Source organism: Cherax quadricarinatus, chromosome 4 (genome assembly GCF_038502225.1).
Source record: "Cherax quadricarinatus isolate ZL_2023a chromosome 4, ASM3850222v1, whole genome shotgun sequence".
Taxonomy (NCBI): domain Eukaryota; kingdom Metazoa; phylum Arthropoda; class Malacostraca; order Decapoda; family Parastacidae; genus Cherax; species Cherax quadricarinatus.
The window spans coordinates 74,913,686-74,937,397 of NC_091295.1; the positions used below are offsets into that span (position 1 = coordinate 74,913,686).

Sequence of the window (23,712 nt, forward strand, 5' to 3'; positions counted from 1 at the left end):
CCAGTGTCCAAGAATTTTCCAAAAAAAATTTTATTTTATTTTTTCTTATGAAATGGTAGAGAATCTTTTTGTGAAGGTAATAAAACAAAAAGTATGAAATTTGATGGAAAATTGACGAAATTATGCTCTCGCGAATTTTGATGTGTCAGCGATATTTATGAATCGTCGATTTTGCCGACTTTGACTTCCATTTTAGGCCAATTACATCATTCCAGTCGACCAAATTCTTAGCTATTTTACTAGTATTACTTCTATTCTATCGATTGAGCACAAGAAATTGCCAAGTCAACTGTTTCAACTACAAAATAAAGTGATCGGAAATTGGTAATTTGGCCAATTTAACACAAAGTTCAAAATTTTCCAATTTCAAAATAGCGTCCAGAATAAACAATGTAGGCATTCCTGGCACTAAATTAACATTTCCTCGGTTCATTAGTTATGCTTTGAGGCTTTACAAATAAATCCCATTTTGATTTTTTATTCACATAATGAATTTTTATTCACACCAAAAAATAGAAGATTTACTGTTATGCAATATTGTAATAATTGTATAAATATCATCACCACATTTGTGAATGTATATTAGACCCACCAGCTGGGATGTATTAGATGTGTGAGGTCGTTTGTTTACTCTTGAACATCGGCAAAAATTTAACATTTCCGCTACTTTGAGCTCAGTTTCAAGCCATTTCCAGTGCTAAAACCAATCAAAATCATCTCTATTTCTGTAATATGTCTTCCATTCTATCAAATGAGACCAAGAAATTGCAAATACAACTATAAAAAACATACGAAAAAACACTGCAAAGTTGCTGTTTTAATCGAAAATCTTGTTTTTTTTTTTTCTCTCATTATACACAGTGTGCTGCAGGATTTGTTTTATGTGGTGCACACATACCACATAGATGTATTCTCTCATATCTAAGCCCAAGTGTACCACTCACAATTTATCAGAGTGAGCTGAGCTCGTGACGTAGATCTACGTTTTGGACCCTGAACTCAAAGCCGTAGATCTACGGGACGGACCCTGAAAGGGTTAATTTTGCGACACCAGGAGACATCTCAGAATTTGGGGTTGTGACAGTCAAGGGATTAAAGATTAACTATAGTTTTACATACACAAAAAAATGAGAACTAAATAAAATAAATAACTGAACATTTAAATCACTATTACATACCTTTATTGAAAACTCTTGTTGGCTTGTGGAAGACAGGGAGGACTGATTATTGTTTGGAAGGGAAATCCCCCTCCATAAGGACTTTGGGTATCAAAGTCCTCTCTGGGGTTACTTACCTTCTTTGTCTTTTACTGCCACTTGGACCAGCTTGAGAGTCACTGCACCCTTGTCGCACAAAAATGTTGTCCAGAGAGCTCTGTTTCTGGCATCTCTAAGATTTGCCTGAAGTGGGACAAGGTTTTGTCACTGAACATGTTGCAGATATGGCTTGTTTCAGCTTGGTCAGGATGATATTTCTCCATGAAACTTACATCTCTGCCACAGTTGTCTCCTTCCACTTGTGTAGCCGTGATTTTGGTGAGAGAATTGTATTTGCCATGGTGTATTCACAGTATGTGTTGGTTTCCCTGACAATGATGTCCATCAGGGGTTCATCGAAGAATAACTCAAAGCAGTCCAGTTCACTGGCATTGTTCCCAAGTGGACAAGATGGCTTTATTCCACTTTGTGTTTCATCAAAGTCATGGGGACTGGGAACAAACTCGTCACCGTCCTGCCAATCCCAGATGCGGTCTGCTGGTGGGGTCTGGATATTGTACCGTGGTTGTGGCTGTGGTTGTGGCTGTGCAGGTTGTGGTGGTGCAGGTTGTGGCAGTGTGGGGTAGGGTGAGGCTGGTTGTTCTGCTGAGTCAGCCGCGTGGCTAGTAGCGTGGCCCGGTGATGGTGCCACATGGGCCGTGCCACCCTCACTATCACCACCACTGCCTCCTCCCTCACTGTCACCATTTTGCAGTTCACTTCACTTTGCACACATGTCCTTAATCACTGAAGAAGGCACATTCTTCCCTCTTTCTTCCTCCTCCTCTGAAGCAGTTTCCTCAGCTGTGGTCTGTTGCTGTTCCAGATGAAGGTCTTGCAGCTCTTTAGTGGTTAGTTCTTCCCTGTGGTCATCCACCAATTCTTCCACATCCTGGCCACTCACATCCAACCCCATGGACTTCCCCAAAGACAATAGATTCCACAACAGGTGTAGGGTCAGCCCTTCAAAATCCTTGTTGAGGGCACATTCTGACCACAATTTTCTCCAAGCAGAGTTCAAAGTCCTGGAAGTCACTCCTTGCCAAGCCTTACATATAAAGCTGATGCAATGGAGGATACTGAAGTGATTCCTCCAGAACTCTCAGGGTCAAGTCAGTGTCTGAGGTCACTTCAAAGCACCTTTGAAACACTGCTTTCATGGAGAGTTTTTTGAAGTTTGAAATGACCTGCTGGTCCATAGGCTGGATGAGAGGAGTGGTGTTAGGAGGCAAGAACTTCACTGTTATAAAACTGAAGTCCCTAAACAAATGGTCTTCCAAGTTTGGAGGATGAGCAGGAGCACTGTTCAATACCAGGAGGCACTTGAGTGGCAAATTATTTCCTGGAGGTATTTTTTCACACTGGGGCCAAACACTTCATGAAGTGTTTCTCTTGAACACACTGGGATTTTCAGTGATATACCAGTGAAGGCGTCACTTTGAAATCCCCACTAGCATTACCACAGAAGAAAAGAGTAAGCCTGTCTTTCATAGGCTTGTGTCCTGGCAGTGCCTTTTCCTCCTGCGTGATGTAGGTCCTCTTTGGCATTTTCTTCCAAAAGAGGCCTGTTTTGTCACAATTGAACACTTGTTGGGGGAGGAATCCTTCAGCCTCTACGTACCTCTTGAATTCATCAACAAATGCTTTGGCTGCACATTTGTCAGAACTTGTAGCCACACCATGCCTTGCAACACTGTATGCCACTATGCTTCTTAACCCTTTGACTGTTGCAACCCCAAATCCTAAAGTGTGTCTGTTTTTCAAAATATTCACAAAAAAAAAAAAAAAATTCTTATGAAATTATAGAGAATATTTTACCAATCATAATGACACCAAAAGTACGAAATTTGATGGAAACTTACAGAATTACACTCTCATGAAGTTAATGATCTCGGAGATATATATGCATCAGTGATTTCGCCCACTTTGAGCCCTATTTTCGGCCAATTTCATTGCTCCAGTTAACCAAACTCATAGCTGTTTCTTTAGAACTCCATTTGTTCTATCGACTGAGTACAAGAAACCACCCATTAACTGATTTCAGCTACCCAATAAAGTGGTCAGAAATTGGCAATTTGGCCAAGTTCATGCAAATTAAAAAAGATGCCAGTTTCAAAATAGGGTCCAGGATAAACAATGCAGACATTTCTAGCACTAAAATAACATTTTCTCCCATCATTAGTCATGTCTCCAGGCCCCGCTTATATTATTCATGCTTTCTATACTGAATTTTTATTAAAAAAAAAAAATAGAAGATTTACTGTTATGTAGACTACTGCAATATTGTAATAATTGTATAAATAATGTCAACCCATTTCTGACTGCATATTGGACTGGCCAGTTCAACACGTATTGGACAGTCACGTCATTCGTTTACTCTTGAATATTGGCAAAAATCAAACATTTCTACTATTTTGAGCTCAATTTCAAAGTCCTTTTCATCGTGAAACCAATCAAAATCATCTCTATTTCTGTAATATGTCTTCATTCTATCAAATGAGACCAAGAAATTGAGAATACAACCATAAATACTATATGAAAATACACCTCAAATTCGGAGTTTTAATCCAAAAACAGTTTTTTCTCTCTCATTATGCACTGCGTGCTGCAGGATTTTTTTTTTTTTTATACTGCACACAGTGACCACAGACCCATTCTCTCACATGTGGGCCTACCAGCTTTCTCCCACTTGATTTGAAGCTGCTAGAATTTTGGCATATTAATACATCAAAAACACTGGCTCGTAAGACATATATACACGACCGAAACAGTCAAAGGGTTAAATCTCTCAAACCAGCCTTTGCTGGTCCTAAATTCACTAATAGCAGCACTCGTTCCAGGCATTTTCTTTACGAGATCTGCATGCAACTGCCTTGCCTTTTCACTTGTGATCGACTCCACAACACTATCTCCCACTGATTGTTTTTCGTTGATCCACACCAACGATGAGTTCTCCACATCTTCGATTATTGGTGAACTTTGTTTTGTTAGCACATTTACCCCATTTGCATCATTAGCTTCCTTAATTTCTACTTTCTTTGCTAGGATGGAAATGATTGTTGATTTGGATTTCCCATACATCCTGGCAAGCTCAAGCACTTGAACACCACTCTTGTACTTTGCTACAATTTCTTTCTTAAATTCCATCATGTTTCTAACTTTCTTTACTAAAGGAACTTTACTAGGAACTTTTCTTTGGGCCCATGGTGGCTTATTTTGCAATTGCACTCAATAACCACAAAAAACAATGGATTATAGCGGAATGTTTGGATTAATGCACGGAGCCTTCCTTACTCATCCAGACACACAGCCAGACTGACTCACGAACGCAGTGGAACGGCGGGTGGACACGTCCATTATGGCTGATCTCCGAAATGACGGCTGAAAACCAGGATAGAATTTCGGCCAAAAAAGCAACCGAAATCCGAATTGGCCGATATTCGGAACGGCCGATAACCAAGGGTCCACTGTACCACACTTGGGTCTGCTTCGAGGACAGCGAGAATGATATCACTTATCACACCTCTCTCTCTCTCCCCCCTCTTTCTCCCCTCCTCTCTCTCCCCTCCTCTCTCTCCCCTCCTCTCTCTCCCCCCTCTCTCTCCCCTCCTCTCTCTCCCCTCCTCTCTCTCCCCTCCTCTCTCTCCCCTCCTCTCTCTCCCCTCCTCTCTCTCCCCTCCTCTCTCTCCCCTCCTCTCTCTCCCCTCCTCTCTCTCCCCTCCTCTCTCTCTCCTCCTCTCTCCCCCCTCCTCTCTCTCCCCTCCTCTCTCTCTCCTCCTCTCTCTCCCCTCCTCTCTCCCCCCCTCTCTCCCCCCCTCTCCCCCTCTCTCCCCCCTCTCCCCCCCTCTCTCTCCCCCTCTCTCCCCCTCTCTCTCCCCCCTCTCCCCCTCTCCTTCCTCTCTCTCCCCCTCTCTCTCCCCCCTCTCTCCCCCCTCTCCCCCTCTCTCTCCCCCCTTTCTCTCCCCCTCTCTCTCCCCCCTCTCTCTCCCCCCTCTCTCTCCCCCCTCTCTCTCCCCCCTCTCTCTCTCCCCTCTCTCTCTCCCCTCTCTCTCCCCCTCTCTCTCCCCCCTCTCTCTCCCCCTCTCTCTCCCCCCCTCTCTCTCCCCCCCTCTCTCTCCCCCCCTCTCTCTCCCCCTCTCTCTCCCCCCTCTCTCTCCCCCCCTCCCTCCCTCTCTCTCCCTTCCCCCCTCCCTCCCCTTCTCTCTTCTCTCTCCCTCCCTAAAATATCCACGGATTCAGTTTCCGCAGTTTTAGTTATCTGTGGTTTACCATGGCCAAAAAATATGAGTAAAGTGTGACTTTTTTTTTTTTTTAACATTCTCATTCATCCTATTTTGTTCAGTTTTGATATGCTTTAACAAGAGTACATTCCTTATGTTTAGATAGATCAGCCAACAAACAAATGAAAAAATACATACTAATAATTAAATTTGTCAGCCTCATGGCATGTACTGGGCACTCCATACTGATAAAACAATGCTGATCCAATTTTATCACAATGAGAAATACTATAATATACCTTATCTTCACTCCCATAAACAATAAAGTTGGCAAATTTTTGATACTTAAAATATCTTCCCTTTACCCCCACAAATAAAAAAAAAAAAAGTTGAGGATATTTGAAAAAGTGTATCACCAGCTTGTAAAAATTTCGTTGTTGAATCTCATGAAAATCCTTTCAATCCATTCATTATTAATGGAACACTAGCAATAAATAAGTCAATAACTTCCAAGATGATAATGAAAATTTTGCCAAGCATATTACTCAGAAAAAAATATTTTTTTGAGAATCAGGTTATTTATGGTCTTGGCATATGATAGTGTTCTTCTACAGTAACCCCTGTGACACAGTTTTCTCTAGTGTTAGTGGACAATAGAGAGCAATATTAAATTCTTATGCGTACACTGCCGTACACCGCTTTTTATACTTTACTCCAACCACTCTTCAGAATGTCAGTTTTTATTCATTTGGGATTCTGTATTATGTTTCTGTGTTATTTATCTTATGTTTAATATTTTGGAAGGTAAGTGATAGGCAAATAAGTAAAAATGTCAATACAGTGGACCCTCGAGTTACAAACTTTTTTCGTTCCAGACGGCTGGTCAAGTGCTGTTACTGAACGAATTTCCTCTCATCAGGAATAATGTAAAATAAATTAATCTGTATCAGTCCCCCAAAAATATACTTACAAAAGCATTTACAAAAATACACTTACATAATTTGTCATATTGGGAGTGGTTCTTAACTCGAGGGTCCACTGTACAGTGATACCTCTCATATCCAAACTATATGGGCCAAGACTGGTTCGGAAACACAGTTTCCAGATATGTGAAGGGGGCAAATGCACATCCGTACCGTCATATCACCATTCATACTCTATCATATCACCATCGGCGACGGCGTTGTAGTTAAAAAGTCCGTCGTCGTCTGGTGGTGGGACCAGACGCTCTGGGCTCGAATAACAGCCTCCCGGATTTCAGACCACAGGACCATAACTTTTCAAATGGGCTGTGGACAGTGGATGCTCCAAATACATTGGACCCTCGAATTTCATCATCCCTTTTCTGTATGTAAAACTGTAGTTATTCTCTATAAAATGTATTTTTTGTTAATATTTCCCATAAGAAATAATGTAAATCCAATTATTTCGTTTCATTTACATTATTTCTTATGGGAAATATTAACAAAAAATACATTTTATAGAGAATAACTATACTTTTACATACAGAAAAGGATGATGAAATTCAAGGGTCCAATAGTGGACCCACGAAGGTGGATGGTGTTTGGCAGGTGATGACTGAGTGGGCATAAATTCTGGTGGGCAAGTGGGTGTATGTACATCTTGGCAGGTGATAGGGTGCTTGGGTCAGTACATAGGTGGGCATCTGGATACATTGGCAAAATATGCACCATTTTCCATTCCTCTGCAAATTTACATTTTTGTTATAACATTAAAATAAAAAAATCCTGAGTTAGTACTTTAGCTTTTCTGCACTTTCTTTGAAAACCTACGTACACTACTACCTTGCCTGGTAGTAGTATTTTTACCCTTATCAGTGTCCAGTAGTAGCATTTTTTCCCACTTCGAAAATTTTAATATCTTCTATTTCAGTTAGTTGTTTTGGGTTTAAATCTACTTGTTCTAAGGTGTCCTCTGTCAGCTCACACTGCAACTTCGTATGTACTATCTCTCGCATTTCTTCCTTCACTTCAGTTATTTTGTTGTTGTCCTTGATATGTTGATTTCACACCAAGTTTGCTATTCACAAACTTAGAAATTTAATTTTCTGTTCTTGCCAGCTATTACTATTTCAATTTTTTTTTTTCTTCCTGATTTTGTATATTTATTTTTGGCTTGTTTGACTCTGTCAAGTCTCTGAGTTGCCTCATGTTCTTTACTGGTTCCAAGTCCTGTCTTTTTCATGTTTTTTTATTCACCTTCTGTCAAACCATTTTTTACTTCATTTTTTTTTTTTTCTTTTTTTTTGGGGGGGGGGGGGTGCAGAATTCTCAATGTATAACTTTTAAATCTATCCCTTGTAATATTTTATTTTGTTTCTCTAAAATGCTGTTTTGGATAATCATTCTTCCTTTCTTATAACTTTTTTTGTAACAAGTTATATTTATCAATACAGTACTGTATGTAACTCATTTCCAGCAGAACAAGATTACTTTTTACAAAGTGGCATTAGACAGCTCACTGAGAATTTTCTTTCCTAATAAATACTAGGCAAGGCCTGGTGTTGCCTTAGCTCACTTGAATTCCTTCCTCAGTGTGCTGCATCAGCAGCACATTGAGGAAATTGGCTGATTATTTGTTCACTATTCCAGCCTTACAGGCTTCCTCTTTTTTGTTTTGGTCAATCAATTTAGCCTTTGTATTTGTACACATGGCAAAGAAGTGTTTGTTTTTTTTATGAAAATAAGTGAAGAAATATTTTAAATGAGATAATTTGCATTTCGAGGATGAATAATGGAGGAGCAGTGACAAATTACCAAAAAGTAAACAATTTATAATGTATGTTGGTGAAAAATAAAAGTGAGAAATGTGCACAGAATTACTGTTATCTAAATACTTTTAAAAATCTTGCATGAACATAATTTTTTCACATAATATGCAAGCAGAGGGATAGTCATAATTGCTTGTTATTTTTGTTGCAAAACTAACAAACAGCTTAGAGTTTAGAAGTGACTTTACAAAGGCTTATTGTAACAATATTTGTGAAAATGGAAATACAGCCGTATGTACATTTTAAAATGTCAAAATCAAAAAGTCCCTATACAAAGCATTTAATAGGAATCTAAAACAGTCTAGCTTAATTTTTCATTAATGTTGCAGTGAACCGTGGAAGCACCTCAGGAAGCACAGGCCATGGATCACCTGAGCCTCCTCCACCACCACCACCACGTAATGGAGATCTTCCCCTTGACTCCTCTGGTCTTGGCTCCTCTTTGAACGACTCTAACAATTCTACAGCTTCCAACCAGTTTTCTGAGGCTGAATGTGATCATGATCTTGTCCAGCGTAATTATGGAGGTTTGTAAAATTTTGGAGATTTACAAAAAATTTAGTTATGTGTAGTTATACATGTATTAATGAGAGTAACATGGATGGTAAGAAGAAATGTAAAAGTTCACAAGGCTGTGTTTGAAACTGGTTTCATATTTCTGCATCAGGGAATAATACATTACACACACAAGATCTGGTTGGAAAATTCGGAGATTAAAATATGAGTACCGAATACAACTAGTATACAGTGGACCCCCGCATAACGATTACCTCCGAATGCGACCAATTATGTAAGTGTATTTATGTAAGTGCGTTTGTACGTGTATGTTTGGGGGTCTGAAATGGACTAATCTACTTCACAATATTTCTTATGGGAACAAATTCGGTCAGTACTGGCACCTGAACATACTTCTGGAGTGAAAAAATATCGTTAACCGGGGGTCCACTGTATTAGCAATCATTAACCCTTTCAGGGTCGACAGGCCCTCTCAGAGACTTGTTCTCAGGGTCAGCCAAATTTCAAAAAAGAAAAAAAAAATTATTTTTTCTTATGAAAGGATAGAGAATCTTTTCCCGATCATAATGACACCAAAAGTATGAAATTTGATGGAAAACTTACAGAATTATGCTCTCACGAAGTTAGCGGTCTTGACGATGTGTACGCATCGGTGATTCTGCCTACTTTGAGCCCTATTTTCGGCCAATTCCAGTGCACTTGTCGACAAAAATCATAACTGTTTTGCTAGAACTCCATTTTTTCTATCGAATAAGTACAAGAAACCACCCATTTACTGATTTCAACTATCCAATACAGTGGTCAGAATTTAGCAATTTTGCCAATTTCACACAAATTTCAAAAGATGCCAATTTCCAAATAGGGTCCAGAATAAACAAGAAAGACATTCCTGGCACTAAAATAACACTTCCTCTGTTCATTAGTCACGTCCCCATGCCCCTCTTACATTCTTTTGCTTTCCACTTTGAATTTTTATTCTCACAAAAAAATAGAAGATTTACTGTTATGCAGACTACTGCATTGGTGTAGAAATGGTATAAATAATATCAGCACACTTGTGAAAGAATACTAGACTCACCAGTTGACGTGTATTGGACGCATAACATGATTTGTTTACTTTTGAACTTTGGTAAAAATCGAACATTTGTGCTACTTTGAGCTCAATTTCAAGGTGCTTTTCTTTGTAAAACCAGTCAAAATCATCTCAATTTTTGTAATATGTCTTCCATTCTATAAAATGAGACCAGGAAAACTAGAATACAACAATAAATACCATACGAAAATACAGTGCAAAGTCGCAGTTTTAATCTAAAAACACAGTCAAAGTTTTTTTTTCTCATTACGCACTGTGTGCTGCAGGATTTCTTTTATACCACGCACACTGACCACATAGACCCATTCTTTCATATGTAGGCCTACCAGCTTTCTCTCACTAGATTTGAGGGTGGTAGAATTTAGACGTACATGTACTAGTATGTCAAAAACCCTGGCTCGTAAGCTGTACTAGTATGGCCGAAACCCTGAAAGGATTAATTTTCCCAAGTGATGGACATGATCTGAATACTATAAATACTTGGCATCTTTGAAATCAACTGACTAATGGTGTAAAAGTAAAAGTCAGTCACAGTTACTCTCACATTCATTCTCTGAGGTATTAAGTATTTATGTACAAAAAAAAAAAGTATGTTGACTAACTTTGTAAAAGAGTTTCATGGTGTACCAGGCCTTCATACTCTAATATTAGTTTCATGAAATAGGTGCATTCTTATATCTCCTATTCCTATCTCTATTCTTATATCTCCTAAAACCAGATATAGCAAAACAATTATTGCTTGCAGTAAGGACAAAAATAGAAGTTATATGGAAGTCAGTCTGTTGAGCGTACTTCTGAGGATACTAGGTTTATATACTATTACTGAAAAAGTTAAATTGCAGGACAAAGGGATTGGAGAGTAACAAGAAAGACAGGAAGGAGATGTATGAGCCAAGTGTTTTATTCAGAGTATATAAGTAATATTTAAATATAGGTAATGAACTCTCTTGTATTTATGGATTTGAAAAAGGCATATGATAAGGTGGATAAGGAAGCAATGTGGTAGCTGTTGCAAATGTACAGGATAGGTGTTGCAATGAAGTGCTTGAGATTAATGTGTATTGTGAATATTGTAAGAAAAAAAGGAGAGCAAAGATGGGTTGGTCATTCAGAATGGATAAAGCAGTGCACTTTGTGCAAGAGATAATGAATCTGTGGCAGATAAAGGGAGGTGTAGGGAACATCCTAGGAAAGATTGGAGGGTGTATAAGAGTTTTTAGAAGTAGGGGCTTGAGCATTCAGTTAATATGTGAACATGTTAAATTTTTCTTTGTGTAAGGGGTAGAGTTTTGACATGCTGTTGCAGTGTAAGCATGAATGAGATTTAGACAAACTATTTAGACAGACTTGAATTCTGGAGAAGGGATGTACAGTGCCTGCACTCTGAAGGATGGGTGAGGATGTTACAGTTCAGTGGATTATTTGAACTGTAATGTTCATGCATTTCTGGAAAGCCAACTGTGGAATGAGTGATAATGAATGTATTTCCTTCGGGCTGCTCTGCCTTGGTGATAAACAGTCAGTGTTCAAGAAATATATCTATATGTGTGTAATTAATATAATTTATATATAAAGTTTTGAGTTCTAAGTCACTTGTAATATTTCCACAGAGAAGCATAGTGTAAAAGCCAATCCAGGTATGTCTGGTAAACCACAGTATCATTTTAAGGGTTTGCATTAGTTTGAAACAGAGAAGTGTTGAACACCACATTGTAGCTAATACAGTTCTTTGCTAGAATGCCTTAATTAATAGCTAAGCAATGCATTGCATTGTCTTTTAGTTATAGATCCATATTCTTATTGTCAAGTGTATGTCAGATTTTGGGAATTTCTTTTCTATCTCATCGAGCAAATGCTAGGAAATATAAAAAAAAAGTCATGTTAGTAGTATTGCCATAATTAATAGGGCAGTTTTAAACCATTTAGAGCTATCTCAGATTTTTCATAAATTTCCTTGCACCATTATGACATATGTTTAGCATGTTAATTCATTTCAGTTTCTGATTTTGGTTTATAATTAAGGTATGGCAATTTGTTGGTATACAGTGGAACCTCTACTTACGAGTTTAATCTGTTCCATGACCTTGCTCACATCTGGATTTGCTTGTTTGCAGAGTCAGTTTTCCTCATTTAAATTAACTGAAATGGAATTAATCCGTTCCAGTGGAATTCCAGGCATGCCAAAATATTTCAATAATTTCCCTAATATCAACTCTACAGCTTATTTATCTATCACAATTCATCTAATATGACATAATAAACAATATTAATAACATAGAAACATGATATATATACATTAGAATGAATAAAATACATGTCATTACGTATGTGGCTAGTGGTGGTGACAGCGGCCATTGTTGTTGTTGGTGTTTATAGGGCCACCACTAGCTTGTGCTACCAGATCTGATACCATGCCCCTTTCTTAAGTGGAAGTGACCTGACTAGGTGGTCATTGTTCTAAGCCGGGGGGTGGCATGGACCCGCTTCTCATGGGTCAGTAGGCCTGTTGCAGTGTTCCTTCTTTCTTATGTTCTTATGTGTAGAGAACCTAGGATAACCCAAAAAAGTCAGACACTGCTGCTTCATGTTGTCTGCCATTGCTGCTTCATGTTGCCTGCCACTGCTGCCTCACATTGTCTGCCACTGCTGCTTCATGTTGTCTGTCACTGCTGCTTCATGTTGTCTACCACTGCTGCTTCATGTTGTCTGCCACTGCTGCTTCATGTTGTCTGCCACTGCTGCTTCATGTTGTCTGCCACTGCTGCTTCATGTTGTCTGCCACTGCTGCTTCATGTTGTCTGCCATTGCTGCTTCATGTTGCCTGCCACTGCTGCCTCACATTGTCTGCCACTGCTGCTTCATGTTGTCTGCCACTGCTGCTTCATGTTGTCTGCCACTGCTGCTTCATGTTGTCTGCCACTGCTGCTTCATGTTGTCTGCCACTGCTGCTTCATGTTGTCTGCCACTGCTACCTCATGATGTCTGCCACTGCTGCCTCATGAAGTCTGCTCCCACTTTTGCTAGTGTGTTGAAGAGCTTTCCATTTTGTGAAGGTTGAGGGGCAGTGCCAATCGAACAGGTATTGGACAGTGACGTCATTTGTTTACTCTTGAACATTGCCAAAGAATCGAACATTTCTGCTACTTTGAGCTTAATTTCAAGGTACAGTGGACCCCCGGTTAACGATATATTTTCTCTCCAGAAGTATGTTCAGGTGCCAGTACTGACCGAATTTGTTCCCATAAGAAATATTGTGAAGTAGATTAGTCCATTTCAGACCCCCAAACATACACGTACAAACACACTTACATAAATACACTTACATAATTGGTCGCATTCGGAGGTAATCGTTATGCGGGGGTCCACTGTACTTTTCATTATGACAAAATCAAAATCATATCTATTTCTGTAGTATATTTTCCAGTCTATCAAAAGAGACCAAAAAAAACGAGAATACAACCATAAAAACTATACAAAAATATACCGCTAAGGGGAGGCTAATGGCTGAGAAGTGAACTCCGTTATTTATGGTCCAATTTCTTTAATTTTTGGTGTACGTTACGAAGCACCTTTCCATCATACATTGCCCAAGTTTCAATAAGATATTCCAACTGAGATCCAATTCCCTAGATCATGAGCAAGAGCCCCTCACCAGTGTCAAGGAACCTCCCTTGAGGCCCGCTCGCATCTAGCAATTTCGCTCGTGTCTGGAAGCAAAAAAATTGATCGAGCGACTGCTCGTATCTGGAAAAACTTACACATGGATGCACTCATAAGTAGAGGTTCCACTATATCTTGATTATTTAATACTAGCCACTGTCTGGTGTAATTATGAAAATGAAAGAAGGAATTAATACATGCAGTATTTATTACAGCAAAAAAATTTTTTTAAGCACTCTCAAATTTCAAGAGTATTATTATTTCACTTTTAATAACGTTATAGTATATTTTTAGTGTTTGATGGGGATATTTATCATTAATAAATTTACAACTTGAGAAGTACTGTTGCCTAATGGTATAGCTCTTGTGATCACTACACAGTGTATGAAATACCTGGTACAAATGTTGTGTAGTGTCCCAGCATTGCCAGAATTGTTCATCATCAGGAGTTTGTCAGGAACAGCTTACTCTCATTGCAGTCAGGTGATACCTCCTCATGATGACTTAACTAGTGCCTTCTTCATACCAGCTGAAGATGCTGCCATATTGCTACTTGTTCTCTGTTTCAACTTATCTATTGGAAAACTTATCAGCTTGAATGACAATGTCCTCTTAACTAAGGTTCCCATCAAAGAAACTATTAACATCTTAAAATGGTGTCTTGCCACCCCAAATTTATGCTCCAGTACATGTAGCATCTTCTATAAGTAGTGGAATCCACATTAATCTCCTTGGTGCAGTGAGAATAAAGGAAGCATAATTGGCATAGACCAATCTGTAATCTTTGAATATGCACTGAAACAACAGTACAGAGAAGTGGAAGTGCAGTATCTTATGAAACTGTACACAGGCAGATGGATTTTCGGTTTCCTAACACATAGAACACAAAATGTAGTAGTGAACAGGGCAAGATCCAGCATCAGCGAGGTCAAAAGTTCAGTGCCCCAAGGCACTGTCCTGGCACCTCTGCTGTTTCTCATCCTCATAACAGACAGACAAAAACACCTGGCACACTTTTGTATCATCATTTGCAGATGACACTAAAATAAGCATGAAAGTCACCACGGAGAGGACACTGAAAAAGTACAGGAAGACATAAACAGGATTTTCCAGTGGGCAGTGGAGAATAACATGACATTCAGTGGTGATAAATTCCAGCTGCTTAAGTATGGAAAGAATGAACTCAAAAGGAACACTATACACAAAACTCAAGAGGGTCACCAAATAGAACGTAAGGAACACGTAAAAGACCTAGGAATAATTATGTCAGCGGACCTTTCTTTTAAAGACCACAGCAAGACGAAGATCACGACAGCCAGGAAGATGACAGGGTGGGTATTGAGAACTTTCAAAACAAGGGAAATAATGCTGATGGTGACACTCTTCAAATCGCTAGTGTTCCCTCACTTAGAATATTGCTCAGTGCTGACGGTCTCGTTCAAAGCAGGAGAAATATCGGAGCCGGAACAAATACAGAGATTGTTTATGGCTCACATTGAGCCTGTAAAGCACCTAACCTACTGGGAACACCTGCAAGCTTTGAACGTGTATTCATTGGAGCGGAGGAGAGAGAGATGCATGATAATATATACCTGGAAAATACTTGAGGGCCTGGTCCCAAATCTACACACTGCCATAACAACATACTGAAGTGAAAGATATGGGAGGAAGTGTAAAATAAACCCAGTGAGGAGCAGGGGTGCGGTGCGGACAATAAAGGAACACTGTATCAACATCCGGGGTCCCAGACTATTCAACATCCTACCAGAAGATATCAGAAACATGGCTGGAACAAGTTTAGAAGCCTTCAAGATGAAACTGGACAAGTATCGTCACCAGGTGCCAGATCAACCTGGCTGTGATGGATATGTGGGGCAGCAGGCCTCCTGCAGCAACAGCCTGGTTGACCAGACAAGCACCAGATGAGCCTGGCCCATGGCTGGGATCAGAGAGTAGATAAACTCTCAAAACTCTTGAAAGATATAAGGTATGCAAAGGTAATAGTGCAAGAGGCATCAAACATGAGTAACATGAAAGGTGGATGGAAATGGCCACTGGAGAAATTTTGTAGTCATTGTAGATCTAAACAGACATGACAAAGCCCATCCATGTGTAGTATGAGACACTGCTAAAAATCCCTAGTATAATCTGTTAGGGTCTAACATCTGCTTTGGGAGTGAAGGATAACACCAAGCAAAGAGTTTTTCACCCACTGGATGCTCTTGCTGAATGGCTTGTCTGTAAAGCCAAGCATTTCCCTATCATCCTGACACCAGCAAAAACATGTTCCTTAGTGTACACAAGTTGCAGTATTGGTAAAGCCAATATCTAGTCATGGAATTAGCAGAGAATGCACTAGTATAAGGTATAGAAAGAACTGTTACAGTATTCGCTCCATTATTAATCCTTTGACTGTCGCAACCCCAAATCCTGAAGTGTATCCTGGTGTTGAAAAATTTTTTGGAAAAAAAAAATTTTTTTTCTTATGAAATGATAGAGAATCTTTTCCCAATGGTAACGACACCAAAAGGACGAAATTTGATCAAAAACTTACGGAATTATGCTCCCACGAAGTTAGCAATCCCGGCGATATATATGCATCAGCGATTTCGCCGAATTTGAACCCTATTTTCGGCCAATTCCATTGTTCCAGTCGACCAAACTCATAGCTATTTCTTTAGAGCTCCATTTTTTCTATCAATTGAGCACAAGAAACCGCCCATTTACCGATGTCAACTACCCAATAAAGTGGTCAGAAATTGGCAATTTGGCCAATTTCATGCAAATTAAAAAAGATGCCATTTTTCAAAATAGGGTCCAGAATAAGCAATGCAGACATTCTTGGCACTAAAATAGCATATCCTCTGTTCATTAGTCACATCTCCAGGTCCCTCTTATATTACTCTTGCTTTCTATTTTGAGTTTTTATTCAAAAAAATAGAAGATTTACTATTATGCAGACTACTGCATTAGTGTAAAAATGGTGTAAATAATATCAGTGCACTAGTGAAAGAATATTAGACTCCCCAGTTGACATATATTGGACGTGTGGTGTGATTTGCTTACTCTTGAACATTGGTAAAAAATTGAACATTTCTGCTACTTTGAGCTCAATTTCAAGGTCATTTTCATCGTGAAACTAATCAGAATCATCTCTATTTCTGTAACATGTTTTCATTTCTATCAAATGAGACCAAGAAAACAAGAATACAGCCATAAATACAATGGACCCTCGCCTAACGAACGCATCGCATAACGTTAAATCCACCTAGCAATACATTTTAATGCAAAAATTTTGCCTCGGCTAGCGCTAAAAAACTCGCCCAACGCAATTCGTTCCATTCGAGATGCGTCCACGTGTGGCCTGAGCGCGCCTCACTTGTCCTGTGGGTGCCAGTGTTTACAAGCCAGCCACTGCGGTCGCATCCAAACATACAATCGGAACATTTCATATTATAACAGCATTTTTAGTGATTGCACCTGCAAAATAAGTTACCATGGGCCCCAAGAAAGCTTCTAGTGCCAACCCTGTGATAAAAAGGGTGAGAATTAGTATGGAAATTAAGAAACATTTTGAAGGATTTGGGGCTAACTCTGAGACGTCTATGCCAGTTGTGGAATCCATTGTGCCTACTTCAAAGATTAAGGAAATGTGTGCAAAGTGGGTTGAACTGCAAACCTTTATAGATGAAAACCACCCTAACACAGCTATTGCAAGCTGTGCTGGTGACTATTACAATGACAATGTTATGACCCATTTTAGACAAATCTTAAAGGAACGGGAGGTACAGAGCTCTATGGGCAGATATGTTGTGCGACAGAGGTCCAGTGACTCTCAAGCTGGTCCTAGTGGCATTAAAAGAAGAAGGGAAGTAACCCCAGAAAAGGACTTGACACCTCAAGTCCTAATATATATATATATTTTATATCTTTATTTGCTACAAGTACATGTACAAGGTATACAGTCCTAGCTGACAACAATGACATACTACTGTATAGAAAGTCCCTTGTTATGCTCCGCATTTCGGTACATTTCGGGCAAATTAGGTCAGTGTCCCAGGATACGACCCACACCAGTCGACTAACACCCAGGTACCCATTTTACTGATGGGGAACATAGACAACAGGTGGAAAGAAACACGTCCAATGTTTCTACTCTGGCTGGGAATCGAACCCAGGCCCTCGCCGTGTGAAGCGACAGCGTTAGCCACCAGGCCACCAGAGGGGATTCCCCTTCTAAACATCACCATCCACACTCTCCCCTCCTCCCATCCCATCAATCATCACCAGATCTTCAATAAAGGTAAGTGTCATGTAAATTTACATGTCTTCTTCAGTTTGTGTGTATTAAAATTAATATTTCATGTGGTGAAAATTTTTTTTTTTCATACTTTGGGGTGTCGGGAACGGATTAATTTGATTTCCATTATTTCTTATGGGGAAAATTAATTCGGCTAATGATAATTTCGCCTAACGTTGAGCTCTCAGGAACGAATTAATATCGTTAGGCGAGGGTCCACTGTACTATAGGAAAATACACCTCAAAAGTCGGCGTTTTAATTCAAAAACATGGTCAGAGTTTTTTCTCTCATTATGCACTGCGTGCTGCAGTATTTTTTTATTCAGTACATACTGACCACATAGACCCATTCTCTCACATGTGGGCTTACCAGCTTTCTTCTCCTGCTCGATTTGAAGCCACTAGAATTATAGAGTGTATGTACGTCCTAAACGCTGGCTCGTAAGACGTATATATACGGCCGAAAAGGTCAAAGGGTTAATACCTATAGACAGAAAATAGGTACTCAGGGGCATAGCTGGAAGTTAGACACAGATGAGCCACAGGGATGTCAGGAAATATTTCTTCAGTCTCAGAGTGGTTGGGAAGTAGAATGAACTTGACAAAAAAAAATTTGGTGAAGGCAGGCTCCGTAGAGCTGATATAATAGGGCCCACAAGGCTAAGGAGTGAATCTGGCAAGTGGCAAATTGAGAGGAAGGGCCAGGAGCTAAGAATCAACTCCTGCAGCCACATATAGGCGAGTAATAAAATATCCTAGAAAATAGATAGTAGTGATTATTATTCAGGACTATTTTCTAAAAGGCAGGGTGGCCAGACTAGCACTTTTGTTAGCCAATTGATGATTTTTTTTTTTATTTAGTTTGAATGCATGGCCATGATAAACAACTCCAGAGCAACTTTATGAATGTAGAAGAGCCTTAGTACTCTTCACTACTGTAGTTTCTTTGCCTAAACACCAGCCCCTCAGTCGCACATTAATACACTGCAGTGTTGACAGGTCCATCCAATTAAGAACAGTCTATCCTGTTACAGACAATCAGTGCTATTATGGATACTCTCTCTGTTTATGGTGCTAATGTTTTTGTTCTTTTTTCTATACAAGATCATCTGACAACCTTGATCCACTGTTTATCTTTACCATAAGCTTTACTTTTGCTATCATCGTATAATGCATTAATGAAAAATATTTTTTTCATAATTAATGTACTACACACTAAATTGAAAAAGTGTAGGAGAAATGGGGTTTTCATTTATGAGAAATAGCAACCCTGGCTAGAAGCAACACGAGAGCAGGAAACATGTGAAAATGCTGTCAATCAATTAGGCAAATTGATATCCATTCAGCGTTGTGAATACTTTATTGTAGGGTAAGTTTCACTTACTAGGAGCTTTGTCAATCTTCTAACAAGGGTCCTAGTGAGAAAAATAGCCCACATGTAAGGCATCCAAATTGTTGCATGTATCTGTTGGGAACAACATATTGGAAGGTGGTAGTCAATGTGTAACTGCTCAGTGGTAGAAACTTCAGAATGCTACTCATTACTATTAAAGATGATTATGGAGTGTCAGAACTGCTGAAAGCAGAACATGCCTATCTCTGAGGAATGAAAACCATAGTATTGGGTAGGGGGCACATCAGTGGCAGTACCAATGAGAAGTCAACACTGTTAGGTGCTGGTCTTCACAGGAATTCACAACTTAAGGCCTGTGCACATTGCACACAGGAGACAAGAACATGGCCCATGTGCCAAGAAGGCTGCATGTATATCACCATCCCCCAGCATGGTAAAGCAAGAGGAAAGATGAGAGTTCTCTTTATGAAAGAGGTCTCTATGTGATGAAATTGGGTAATAGAATGGTTATGCATGCTTGAGTAATCTTGAGTTAGACACTTGGGGGGAACTAGGGCACATGTGCATGGGTGGTAAATAAGGCTCAACTGGACAATAAATATGATTAGTTTTAAATACTGGTAATATTGAGCTAATAAAGATAGCTATTCCTAATGTTGTTCATGGAACCTGAACACAAATGCATTTGTTATATTAGAGTAATCCCAAGGAAAAAGTGAACACATGAATAAACTCATGTTTATTGCACTGAAAAAAGTGATACTTTTAACAGCCATAGTTAGCAATACTTCATCACAACAAAAACTCAAATAAATAAACTGCCCCATATGCCCCATCCCAAAGAAAGTTGTCAGTGAGGTTACCATGAGTAGGTAGGGTGCCACTTGATTTCATTATGTTTACAGTGTAACCCAAAAAGCAAGGTGTGTCAACAGTGAAAACTTTTCCCGTACAAATTTGCAAATTATGTCGAGCTTGAATGTAGCAAAGATCAACCTTATTGGTTATAATACCACTGCAAAAAGCTTAGGTCATTTCCCAACTTAAAATTTAAGTATTTTGCATAGAAGTTTCCTTAACGTGATGCATATTTATTAATGGCTAGATGAGAGATTTACTGGGTTAAATCATTCAGGTATTTATAGTATATACAGTATGTCAATTTTTCTATAAAACTATTTTGTAAATAATTATGTGCAATTATGAATGAGATTTTTTACTTTTGAGCACCCAAATATGAAATATGTTTTGTCTCACAGATAAGAATTATATAGGTATATTTAAAAATTCAGGGTATGAACTTGTACCAAATCTGTGCATGGGTACAAAATATATGAAGCATGATTTTCAGCAATAGGAAACAGGATATTGATATCTGCAGCCCGGGTGTAGGTAGGTTTTCTTTATAAATGCATGCTTATACAATATTCTGATTATCTGTATAAAATGGGTCATTAAGGATTATGCATTTCTCTTTAGATTGGGCTTAAAATAAATTGCAAAAACTGGCAATTCTAAAGCATACAAATAAACAAATGTGATATAGAATTAGCCCAAATATTTCTTTATAAATTTTTCAGAACAATAATATTTTCTATCCCATAGACTCTGGTAGGTTGATTATATCCTTTAATTTTAGTTACTTTTAATTACTTATGATTTTTAAAGAATATAAAGTCAGTTGTGTTGCGAAGCTCAAGACAAATTATAAGGATATATTACAAGGTGACAAGAGTCTATGGTGCTTGAGGTATTTCAAAGGAGTCAACACTTCAGCACTATACGGTTTGAGACACTTGTATTTAGCATGATTGGAATGCACATTGACTGTTAATGTTCTCTTTCTTTCTTTCATTATTGGTTTCTTAGTTTGGAGTACTCTGCTATATTTATTCCTGAGGTGCTCTTGTTTAGGCTTCCAAGAAGAATATTATTATAATTAATCTAAACATTAAACCCTAAGGGCCATAGAAGAATAATGAATTTCATTTGAAATGTGAAAAAACTAGCAAAATTTTGAATGGGAATATAAATGTAATTCATGTAGAATATAAACATCTCCATCTTATCATTCTTATTAAGCTAAAAGCCTTTCAGTTTCATATCTGAGTGAATCAAATAAGAAAAAAATATTAAACACCTGTTATAAAAGATACAAGTGAAGGAGGGAATGAAAGGTATTTTGAAACAGCTGAGATTAGCTAGTCATTAATAAAACTTTTTTTTTTTTTTTTTTAGAAAAATCAAAATTCTTTGATGCTCAAGGATGTTACCTCTGTATTATGGGCAGTAAGAAATAAACATAACAGTTCCAGAGTATTAGCTCAGTTCTCATCTAACAACAAAGTGTTGTAATCTCTATATGCTGGATAGTACAAAAGATGATACTATTGAATGAACTAGATAGCCTAATATTAGGTATCTTATACATGCAGTATACAGTAAACTCTCTCATAACATCATTTTGCCTAATGCCACTGAAAAATTGAAACATTCCTCTAAAAAAATAGGAAGCTCCATAAATCTAAAAAAAAAAAAAAAAAAAAAAGTAACATACAAATTTAGGCAGTAACCCAGTTCACCGGGTTGCAACTGACCCCCACCCCACCCCCCACCCCACCCCACCCCACCCCCCACCCCACCCCCCACCCCACCCCCCACCCCCCCCCCACCCCCACCCCCCACCCCACCCCCCACCCCCAGCCTCCCACTGAGTGAGAGCAAGTCATAATGTTTTTCTTGCCAGACAAATATTTTCCAAAATCTACATAACTTATAAAGCACCTGCATGAAAAGTTTGAAGAGGATATTCAGAGCATTATCAGGAAGTTCAATAGGAAATTGCTTTATTTGATTAGTAACCCAGAATCATGCATTATAATTGCTCTTAATTACACATTGCTGTACCCTTAACAGTCCTAACTGAGTAGGATATTCATAATGTGGGCCAGTAGGCCTACCACAGTGCTGTCTTCTTATTTAGGAAAGCAGTGGTTTGATGTTAGAGCTGTACATAGGTACTGAGAATAGGACTTTTGATTAGCCTTGCTACATCAAACTGCCCAGCAGGGCCACATTAACCCCTTTTACACACTTCCATGTCAGTAAGCAATGTCTACCAGTATTAGAATACTTGGTAAAACATTTATTTTTTTATGCATTTTTGTAGTTTAAAAATTATTTGGCATGTTTGGAGGTGTCAGGAACATGACCTAATTTTTCCTATAAGTTTTTCACTTTACACAATACTGTTTTACAGAAGATGGATTCTTCAGCACACATCCTAGCCTTATAAGATGGTTTACTGTATACTTACTGATATATATGTATGTGAGAGTTAGGATGACAATGAGGGTGTCTAAATCTGAAGCAGGAGGTAGGAGGGATAGGGGTGGTCCTAGGAGCAGTTAGAAGGGTAACTTTAACCCTTAAACTGTTCAAACATAGATCTACATTCACTCGTGTAACGCTCCGAACATAGATCTACATTTTATTTCACATGCCTTCAAATGTAAAATAAAACATAGATGTACATTCGGAGTGCTACGCGAGTGAACTTAGATCTATGTTTTGACAGTTTAAGGGTTAATGAAGAGATTCCAGGAAACCTGTTAGCTAGACTTGAGTCTAGGAGGTGAGAAGTGTAGTGTCTACACTTTGAAGGTGTGGGGAGGAGATTGCAATCAAAGGGTTATCTGAACTGTGATGTCAGCACACCTTTGGCAAGACAAATATTGAATGAATAATGATGAATGAATTTCCTTCTTTGGCAGATGGCTGTTGGGTCAAGATAAATGACACACACAGTACATATTATATAAATTTAAATTGGATAAATAAGACAAAAGAATATTTATATAATGCATTATTAATTTAAGACAATCATTTTGCCTTTAGTGTTCCCAGAGTTGTTGTTCTTCATAATAAATTACAACCCAGAATACTATAGAAATGTGCTTATTACTTTTTCATTGTTTTTATCATACACTTATTTCTAGAGATGATGAGCATTCTCACTCTCTCAGAAACAAAAATGCTTGAACCTGAGCATAAATATTTTGAGAGTTTGTTATACTGTACATGTATTTGTGCACATTTTATGCCTTGTCTAGTGCCTTAACTTCCAGAGATGTAAGTGTGATGGCAGCTATATAACATTTTTTACCCTTGTGATGCATAACAAGACATTTATTATTTTAAATATTGTACATTGAAGTATTTGTATGTGATCTTAAGAACTAAATTGTGGCAGTTATGTAACATCTCAAAGTATAAACAATACAGCGGCTATTAGTTTGCTTCCTTGCTGCTTGATTTTTTTTTATACCACAGAAAGAGAGCTGCCTTCAAACATAACTCAACCTCTAATTGTATGTACAATATTAATAACGGCTTTCTACGCCGTAACCATTTTACTTTTGATAATATAATGTTCCATGATATAATTAGTATAAATAGGTATGGGATTTCTTTATCACTGGAAGCATTCTTAAGTTTGTGTGAGATTGATCACTGTTGCAAA

The 23,712-nt window shown here is 38.6% G+C and overlaps 1 protein-coding gene across 1 annotated transcript in view; it reads left to right on the forward strand.

Moving 5' to 3' along the window:
* Dscam1 (Down syndrome cell adhesion molecule 1) overlaps positions 1–23,712 on the forward strand; it is a gene marked incomplete in the record, with an annotated part of 1,133,347 nt that overhangs the window by 1,059,165 nt on the left and 50,470 nt on the right. Inside the window, 1 exon segment of the mRNA XM_070098007.1 lies at positions 8,597–8,794. Within this exon segment, the coding sequence (XP_069954108.1) occupies positions 8,597–8,794 (198 nt within the window).